At 38.0% G+C, this 10,534-nt stretch overlaps 1 protein-coding gene across 1 annotated transcript in view; it reads right to left on the bottom strand.

Moving 5' to 3' along the window:
- The window catches only part of syt9b (synaptotagmin IXb), a 41,357-nt gene extending 39,972 nt beyond the window's left edge, over positions 1 to 1,385 (bottom strand). Inside the window, exon 1 of the mRNA XM_041795802.1 lies at positions 796 to 1,385. Coding sequence (XP_041651736.1) covers positions 796 to 943 — 148 coding nt within the window. The 5' untranslated portion in view covers positions 944 to 1,385. The remainder of the gene's footprint in view (positions 1 to 795) is intronic.
- Positions 1,386 to 10,534: the final 9,149 nt, after the last annotated feature.

Here is a 10,534-nt window from a genome sequence, read left to right on the forward strand (position 1 = left end):
CAGTCAATATGACATGCATGCACACATGAGTACTGGCTGCTTTTGCAGAATCTTCTTTGGGGACAAACCATTTTCTGCAAAGACCCATGCTTTGAGGCAATGAAATATCTGTCAAAATTGTAATGGAATTTCTCAAGTGTTTCATGGTTTGCCAGAATGTTAAAGACAAATTTCTAAAGCAAAAATCTGAGTTTCAAATGTAAGTATTGATAGAAAAATGAATATAATTACTTCAGGCTGGGAGCTGATAACTGATCCTCTGTGTTTTACTGATCCATGTCAGAAAAGTGCTCTGAACTATTGGGAATTAAGGGTGGGGCAGTCTCTCTTTCTCTCTCTCTCTCTTTCTTACCAGCCTTTCAGAGTGAAAGAAAACCATATGAATAGCCTCACTGTTCCTCTGATTAAGAATGAGTAAATATACTCTCAAGCAGTTACTGACAAATAGACTACAAATACAGTGGTCTGGAATGGTCATATTTCTGATGTCATTACTGATGAAAGCAACAAGTTCATGTATCCTTCAGCTCACGGTGAATAAACTAAAAACATAGTGATGTGTGATTATTAAACGTTTTCTCTGGAACTCTTTTATTTTTGGAAAGATTGGATTACACAATAAAAAGAATGCCGGTTGCTTCCGTGCAACTTAGGGTACATTTTGGTGGCTTCTGAAACTTAAAGGGAAGTTTATAAAACATTTCACCATTTTAAACCATAATGCATTCACTATAGAAGAGAAGAGTTGATAGGCGCCCATTAAAAATCCTTTACTTTAAACTTGTCGTTACTGACCTGGGTCTGTATAACGCGGTCTGGCAAGGTCCCTGAAGTAGTAAATGAAATCCAGGCAGTTTTCGTCCTGCACTTCCCCCTTCGAGCACAGGTCAGACAGCAGTTCCAGCGCCTTTTGACAAATCTCATCCTCTCTTTCTGCAGGCATTGCCCTCCAGCATCCTTCTGAATAGTCGGCCACTTCGGCTGATCCTTTTCCAGATCACACGCAGCCTTACACGATCCCTCTCAGCCTCAAATAGCGCAAAGACGCACGAGAATCACAATGTATTCACCACTGGACAGCTCCGGTGCGCCCCACGGTCCAAGAAAATCAAGTGTGATGCGAATTTACTGGAGTTTAGATGAATTTTAAGAAAAAGCAAAATGTCTTTATCCGAGAGTGAGGAAGTTTTCAGAGATCGTTCATCGCATGGTTTTGTTGTTCACGGAAGACATATCATTATATATTTTTTTATTCCTTCCCCTCCTTTACGTCTTTTCTTTCAGTCTCTGTAGGAAACTCCTCAATCTCCTGTCCGCTTCTTAGCGATGCTGCTGAATCACTAGCAAGCCCTCAGGCTTCAGCAGCGCTGGTCGAGGTCTTTGGATGAATGCACGGCTTTCACTCCGCTCAATTATTTCCTAGTACACTGAGATACTGAGAGACAGACAGGAAGCACTGCCTCCATCAGCCCTCCTCCACCACCGCCCTGCTGGCAGCATCCTTGTAAGTCTTTTGAAGAAAAGACAGTAGAGACCTCTATGTGCCTCATCTGGTCCTTATCACTGCGAAAATGTCAAGCAATCCCTTGATGTTCCTTTCTCCTTTGCCATTTAAGTCAGTAATCTGATTACTTAGCTGTGTAAACACATGAGTTATTAAGCAATTGAGCTGGTGTTTAAAGTCAGGCATGCTTGACCTTAGATCCAAGAAATGAAGGGAATAACACAAGATAAAGGTCTCATTAACGTTCTGGCAAATGAGCTAACAAAGGGTTCCTTCAGTTATTTCTCTTCTCTAATTTGTTTTTAACCCACAGAGAGAACCTCGATACATATCAAGCAGCTTAAAATGTTAATTTAAGCCGTCTCTGTCTGCATTTCAGCTTACACTGCATTGACACGCATTTTTTTTAACCATAAATGTTTGTGGAGGGAATATGCTCATAAATTAAAGGAACTATAAGGAAGGTGCATGATATCACCAGCTTGTCATTAAAGCTTGCCTTTCACACGTTTGTACGCAGGGCCAGCGTCAGCCATTTTGGCTCCCTTGGGAGATGATGATTTGTTGATGTCCAGCACCTTATCCTCACTTTGGAGAAAGTTAGGAAATTGTACTCACGAAGTCCTATCCTCTGTTTTGTTGTCCTGTCCTGTAAAGAGCATGCCATGTTAACAATAGCCTGTGCTCCACTGTGCAAATGAGACCGCTCACTCAAAGACAGCAAGGACTCTTTTTGTTCCTCTGCAACAACGTTTCTTTTTCAAAGTTCTCCCACCAACCTGAACTAGATCTTGTCCAAACCTGCTGATGTTTGACTCTGAATAACAACAGCATCAGTAAACATGTACATTAATTAACATAAATCTGTCTTATGATTTCATACTGGACACCAATGTACACCTGAGGCATAAGTACACTGATGCCCCATCTAAATAAAGTCTGAAATAGATGGACTAATTTTGTCTGTGATAAAACAGATTTCTCTCACAGTGATGCAGAAATAGTTTTCCTGGGCTTTGCCAAAGAAAGTTGGGTAGAAGACTTCTCATGGTTTAGGTGACTGAGTCATTTAAATGATTGGATTGACTGAGTGATTTGAAGAGGAGAGGTGAATTTGAAATTTCTTTTTGAAATGTGACCTCACAAGATCTGTAAGGATGATAATCATCTTTCTGCATTAAATAATAGGGAAAAATACATAATAACATCATCTCCCTTCTTCCCTCCTAGTCAACCACTACACTACTTTGATGTTTCTCCATGTACAAAACCAAAAGGGATCAACAACTAGGACATATTGCTGTTAGGAAGTGCTAATTGTAACTTTGCATCATGAAGTTAAAAAAATAATGATTCAAATGAACCCTTCTGTTCTCAGCTACAGTGAAATTAAAAGCTCTGATGTCATTTACAGCTTTGAAAAATCATATGAATATTACCTAATTACCACAGGTGTTCTTAAAGTTACTATTGAGATGACAGCTCTGATGTTTTTATTAAACTTTAAACCATTTTCCTTTGTGTGTGTTTCTGTTACGTATGTCAGCGTGAAATAATCTGTTTTCCATTGTACATTTCAATTGCAAGATAAAGTGACCAATCACATACAGTATCAGTAGGCTTTGGGTATGGAGGTAAATACTCCATGTTGAATACAACAAAGAGGCCTGACCTTATACATGTTAATGACACACCACCTCCACTGGATGGTTTATTAGGACGACATATATGTCGTCCTAATAAACCATCCAGTGGAGGTGGTGTGTCATTAACATGGATGGTTTATTAGGATGACATATTTGTCTCTGAATGGATATCATCATAAATGCACAGCTAACAATCCACTGTAAATCATTTAACTTTTTGCCTCAAATCTGCTTAGCACTGCATTGCAAAACCCAAACAGCATTTAGATTCCCTTACTTCCTGAAATGCATCATTTGTAACTGAACCAATCAGGCTAGACCTGACAAAAGCGTGGCTTTGACTTTTTACAAATCTTAATTGTGGTGTTTTTTTATTTCTGCAAACTTTATTTTCCTTAATTGTGAGTAAACCACATTAAAATGAATTCCTGCCACTGAAGTGAGTACAACCAACCCTGTAAGAAACATTTTACTGTTGATCTTTGAGATGTTTAGGATGAAGAAAGAGTTTATTAATTGCAGATATAAACTCCATACAGAAAAGGAAATCAGCAACAGAACCGGTTCTTGTGTTGATTTAAAACAGTCAGTTACAGATATGTAAAGTTGATGACTGTATTGTGATTTTTTTTTGCCTCTTCTCTGCTAATCCTGTTGTGAAAGCTACAAGAGCCATGTTTTGCAAAGGAATAGTCAATCATGTTGCAACTGCTTCTTTTTACAATAAATAATTAATTAAAACAAATCTAGGCAGGAAAGAGAAATAAATCCACAGAACAATGTGTTGTTTATATCTCCAGTTAAACAACAAAAACAAAATACATTTGTCTGTTCATCTCTGTTCACTCAAGTTTATTTGGACAAATCAATGTGCCACTGTGGGGGTGTGAGTAGGTATGTGTATTGGGCATGTGTGTGTTGGTTGGGAAAGATTTTGACTTAATGTTGGTTGTAAGGATTCAGCCAAGCTCAGAGCCAGCCCAGCTGCCTCAAATGAACAAAGGGCATCTGTTCAAAATCCACACTGATAGCTCTGTTTTTTTAAAGGTTGTGAGACAACTTCACTCACACACATTCAAAGCCATAAACCACTAAACCACTCTAAGGTGTAAGGATGTATAAGCATCATTGCATTACAATGGTTTGTTATCTACTGGCCAACATGAGTTGATTTAGTAGTGCCTTTGCAGCTGCATCACTATTTTCTTTAGTCATGCTGTGAAAATGAATATAAAGAAATGCTAAAAGAGATAATCACAGTTTAAAGGGGCAGTATTTAGCCTAATAATGTTAAGTGAAACAAATGTGTTAAGATTAAATCATTTACAAGTAGGCTTATCTGAATTAATCACTTACATAGACTCAAATTGTTTATTCAATTTATACATATTTATACATAGGAAGTGCCCCCCCCCCCCAAAAAAAATAGCTAAATAACTTGCATTGAAGAAAGCTAAGCCCCCCTCGGACCCACTCAGGAAAAGTACACATCATCAAGAAAGGCTAATTTCAAGAAAAAAAAATATTCATAAGAAAATAAAATGTATGACTTTAAAGAGGAAGTGAACACTTTAAAATTTTTTTCAACTGTAGACTGAAGTATCTGACTGAACTATGATAAAACACATCAATGTTGGTGTTATAGCTGAAATTTGCACCAAACTGATAAAAATCTGGATTTTACAGCTTTTTTTATGGACATCTGCCTTGAAAAATCTTTTCTGAAAAGGTGGGCCTTAAACTCTGTATAAAAGGTACAGCATTACCGCCTCTAACTGGCTTTACCATTCAGAGACCACTCCCATCCTCTCCTTCCTGCACCTGCATTGTCTCGGCTCTGAGAGCTCCGGCTTTAGTAAAACTGCTGCTGGAGCCAATGGACCGAACAGGTAGTGCTCAGAGCCACCACGGTCCACCACAACACTATAGCCTGCGTCAGGGGGATTCTAGAGGGGAAAACTCCTCCACTTTAAAAGATCGCTATGAGGCAGCAGTGCTGTGGGACTCTGTCTGTGTCTCTCTCTGACAAGGGGACATCACTGTCATTCCCGCCTCATCTGAAAAGCCCCGTCCTTTTCCCCTCCCTCTCAGAACCAAACTGTTCACTTTTTGAATTATGGAGGTGGGTGGAGTTAGTTCTGAGCCAGGGTTTCACTTACACTCTAAAAGCGGTAAATGTCCCTGAACCCCGGATAAAATTTTTTAAGATTATAAAGCCCAAAAGTCAAAATCTGACCACTGTTTTCAGTTTGGTTTCTCATCAGTTTTTGACTTTACACTGTTTTAAAATTAGGATTTAAAAAACTTCTAAGTTTTGAGTTTCAAATGTCACTTTAAGACTTTTTAAGTTCTGAAACTTTGATTTTTTTTTTTCCTGTAAATTTCTGACTTTTGAAACTCTGAAATGTTGTAAATATAAGACTTTATAATCTCAAAAATGTGGATTTTATTCCAAACAAAATTTGATCTTTTTGATTAGAAATCTACAGATTCTCCTTATTGTAATGTTGGTTGGACCCTATTGTACATTAGGTTTGTAATCATGATTTTATTTTATTTTAATTTTTTAAATGAACATCTAATTTTGACAATGTCAGAGCAGAACGCCCCCCCACCCCACCCCCCTTAGGGGTCCCCGGACCCCAGGTTGGGAACCACTGAAATAGAAGATATGCATTTTTGGTACCCAAAGATATCAGTAGAAGTGACCATTGCCTTACATAATCTGACTGTTAGATGTTTCTAATACAAAAGATTTTTTTCACACTGTTCCTTTCAGCTGCACTATCAGACAACTAAATTTTTTTTTTTTTTTACTATATTTTTGGGGTTCCTCTGTCCATGGTCTGTCACATTTTTTTAGATAGGCTGTGGTAAAGTCTGTTTTTAAATCATATTTATGAGCCATTCAGACTTTGTTCAGCAGAGCCATTTGAATTTAGTTATAATGGTGTTGAATAGATGTTTGTGCATGGCTCTGTTCATGATGAAAAATGTGAAGCTATACATAAAGTAAATAAAAAAATGAATTTAATTTCAATTTGTGTCATTTCCTAAATGTCTTAAATTGAGAAGTTGTGTAACTGGGTTAACTTTTAAAACAAGTGAAAAAAAAATCTTGTTCCTTTGCTGGGATTCCATGCAAACCATTGTTGAAGCTTGTTACCAGATTACCAGATATTCTTGCCCATATAAATATATATGTTTCTCCTCCAGTCTGGCACACCCATGAATATTTTTTTTGTATTATAGCCTGGAGTGACTCCATAATGTGATCTGTGAAAGACTTGAATTCAATTTTTCTATTAGCCCTCCCTTGGCTCATCCAAGACATCTGCTGTAAATCTCACCTGATAGTATTATCTGCATCTGTTCAGGCAAAGTCTTCCTCTCTAGTCATTCTCCTGAGCAAAGCTCTCCATCATATTGCAGGTTTAAGGCTTCACATCATGTCATGCTGTTTTCATTAACAGTAATGTACATAACACACAATCCATTTGTTTTTATTTGTTTATTAGAATTTTGAAAATCCTTTCGTGTTGAATACAAATATTGGATATGGATTGATTTGACATTTTTTGTTAATACTTAGTTTATGCATGAGCTTCCTTGCTCCTGTGTCTCCTTCCTTGTTTGGACAAACGAGGGGCGTCTGTAGGTGGAGCCTGGCATGGTGGAGATGAAGAACAGCATAGGGGGATGCAGATTCCCAACATTTATTTGTTTATTTATTCACTATGTTTTTCTGCTCCAAGGCAGGCTCAATTAATCTTGCTGTTTAGGGACATTGACACTTTATATCATCTGGCCAGGGGGCATTAAATCACAAAGATGGCAATTACTCAAAAGATTTCAAATTCCTTTATTAACAGAGGTAAGATTTCCCTAAAAAATGTTATTTTAATTATATGTCTTTATACTAAAGCAAGCAACCTAGCAACAGAAGTAATGAATCTTGCCGTAATACACACTGCCTGTCCAAATGTAAGCTTCACACTCTAACATTTTGTCAGACTGCCTTTAGCTTTGATTACGGCACACATTCGCTGTGGCATCATTTCAATAAGCTTCTACAATGTCACAAAATTTATTTCTGTCCAGAGTTGCATTAATTTTTCCCCAAGATCTTGTATTGATGATGGGAGAGTCCGACCACTGCGCAATGTCTTCTCCAGCACATCCCAAAGATTCTCAATGGGGTTAAGTTCTGGACTCTGTGGTGGCCAATCAATGTGTAAAAACCTCGTTTTGTGGTCCCTGAACCACTCACAATGTAAGCCTGATGAATCCTGGCATTTTCATCTTAGAATGTGTCCATGCCAACAGGGAAGAAAAAATCCATTGATGGAATAACCTGGTCATTCAGTTTATTCATGTAGTCAGTTGACCTCATTCTTTGAGCACATAATGTTGCTGAACCTAGACCTGACCAACTGCAGCAACCACAGATCATAGCACTGTCCCCACAGTAGGGTAGGCACTAGGCATGATGGGTGCATCACTTCATCTGCCTCACTTCTTAGCCTGATGTCCATTACTCTGGAACAGGGTAAATCTGGACTCATCAGACCACATGACCTTCTTCCATTGATCCAGAGTTTAATCTTTATGCTCCCTAGCAAATTAAAGCCTTTTTTGCGATTATCCTCACTGATAAGTGGTTTTCTTAAGGCTACACAGCTGTTTAGTCCCTCTTCCTTGATCTCCCTTGTGTGTGTGGAAATGCTCTCACTTTCACTATTAAACATAGCTGTGAGCTCTTGTCATTTTTTAAAAATTTTAATTTCAATAAACGTTTAAGTGATCACCGATCATGATCATTCAAGAATTTTTCCAGCCACATTTCTTCCTAAAAGAGTGATGCTACTTTCAGAGCCATATACATACAGAGTTGGGTTTGCTTGTATTGAAAGCCGTCGGTAATGGCTGCCTCCACTGTGGTAAACAGAGTTGCGCTATCAGAGGTGTCAAGTAACAAAGTAAAAATACTTAATTACTTTACTTAAGTAGAAATTTTGGGTATCTATACTTTAATGAAGTAATTATTTTTCAGACAACTTTTTACTTCTACTCCTTACATTTTCACACAATTATCTGTACTTTCTACTCCTTACATTTAAAAAATAGCCTTGTTACTCCCATTTCATTTCAGCTTGTTTTTATTCCGGCTTGTCATCATTCAAAGAAACACACACAAAAAACCAAAGCCTATCCAGATAAATTGTGCCATCTGGATAGAGTGAATTTGAATTTGGTTGGATGAGAAGTATAACGTAATACCATTCCGACACCCTATTTGTTTGTAAGTGATCCATCGCACCTGCACACATGACACAAATCATGTCATACTCCAGCAAGGAAATAGCAGACGTATGTAGCCTAATACAAAGATGTCCATGGCAGAGACTCAAGAGAACTGGAGCGAAATGTCCCAACCAAGCGCCAGCGAGGAGGTTGGTGGCCAGGAAGACCATTACTTATAGGCAGCTAGTCATCATATCTTCCACTCCATGAAACACATGTTAATGCTCAGTAGTACACATATATGGTTCTTGAATGTATTTGCATTGTACTAAAATGCGTTCATTTTCAATTGGCATAAATGAGGCTGAAACAGGTGCATCCCAAATTTTTCAACATTAACATTTTAATATAACATTAAAGTCATTGTGGCCTTTAGAAAAATGTTTTTTTGGGGAGGTAGGGTGTTGCATTATAGGCCCCTGTGGCACGGCCTAAGCTTTTGTCCTTAATGGCATTTTTCCCCCTTACATTACTTTTACTTTTATTCACCTAATGTAGTAACGAAACATGAGAAGGACTTCCATTTTGTCCATTGACTTCCAGTTGTAGTGCTAAATCGTCTGATAGCTGTTTAGAAGGGCTAGTTTTGGGGCTGTTATTTTGTACCAGATTTTAGTGAGCTGGTTTTAATTCCAAGAATAGTTTATCATGGTGCCTTGTTAACGTTTAAAAATAACACATTTAATATGTTGAAATAAAGAATAACAGAAAATTTGAGAAACGGGATTTTCTCATTCAAAGCTAGTATGGCAGATATGCCTGGAGAATTGTTCGTGCAAAATGTAGTTCAGCCGTAAACAGCTGCATTTGTGCTCTTTTCACTTAACCTGTTACTGGAGAAGAGAGGAGCCTCAATCAAAGGCAAGGATGACAGGTAATTAGGTCATCTTTGCTAGCTGATGTTTACTATTATTAGAATAATTGATTTTTATTGTTATCAATATCGTCATTATATGTCCAGCTGTCATCAGTTTACCCCGCCATGCGTATTGTGCTATGCATAGAATACATTGACATGACATGCATATTATATTTTAATTCTATTAACTACAATAAATATTGATCTTTGAGCTTGATTTGTTAGCTTGCATCTACATATCTGTCAGTACTTTAAGTGCTAAAATATTTGTGGTCTCTTTGGCAGATGGAGGATGTTGTGATGCTTCACTGTTAATGTCAGTGATGTACAAAGATGGCCAGACTTAGTTGGAACTCTGATGGACCACAGCCACACAGCTGGAGAAAGATGTTTTTCTGACTTTACAAGTCTTCAGTCACAGAGGCAGTGGTCTGATGATGTTCTCAGCACACAGAGGATATCAAGTGTTTGCTTGCATATGAGGAGCCTCACCATGAGGCTAAAGATGTTTAAAATAATCTCAGTGAATGTACCTGTCCACTTAACATATACAATATGACATCAGCACCTGCTTTTTCCTCTGCCATGTCAGAAGACATATGGGCTATGGCAGGTAGTACAATACATGTATTACTGTGTCTGCTATATTTCATTTTCTCAGTTTTCAACGTTTGATAATGCTCTTCAAAGATTTCTCAAGGCTTAGCCTCATGTGAAAAGGGCAACAGTATGTAGTACTCAATGGCTCACCACAGGACGAAATAACTTCAGAAACAAGTACAAGTACCAAAAGAATGTTTGTAAATCTAACCACCTGTGGTAAAACACAAGATGATAGCTACCAACCATTTTAGTTTAATATTCCTTATAGTGGCTATAAATCTTTTTATAATGGAGGTGCACCAGAGATCACATTAGTAAATGATTATTGTGGTGGGCTTGTCTGGTATATCCAGGGCCTGCTAGCACAGTAGTGGTTAGTTTGGATGTAGCTGTAGGAACATCACTTTACTATGAACTGGACCACATTTCTTGTTAAAACCAAAGCAGAGACACAGAACGTGTGTCTTGGCAGAGAACTTTTGCGCATCTCCTGCAGTGATATGTCCCCTCCCCGCACAAAGGAGCACAGAATAAAGGAAGGATATTTTCTCCTCACCATTCTGCCAACAATAATAGTGCTGTGGTTATTTTGATGTGTCTGTAAGGGCATGGGTTTCT

This window comes from Cheilinus undulatus, linkage group 9, assembly GCF_018320785.1.
Source record: "Cheilinus undulatus linkage group 9, ASM1832078v1, whole genome shotgun sequence".
Classification (NCBI taxonomy): Eukaryota; Metazoa; Chordata; class Actinopteri; order Labriformes; family Labridae; genus Cheilinus; species Cheilinus undulatus.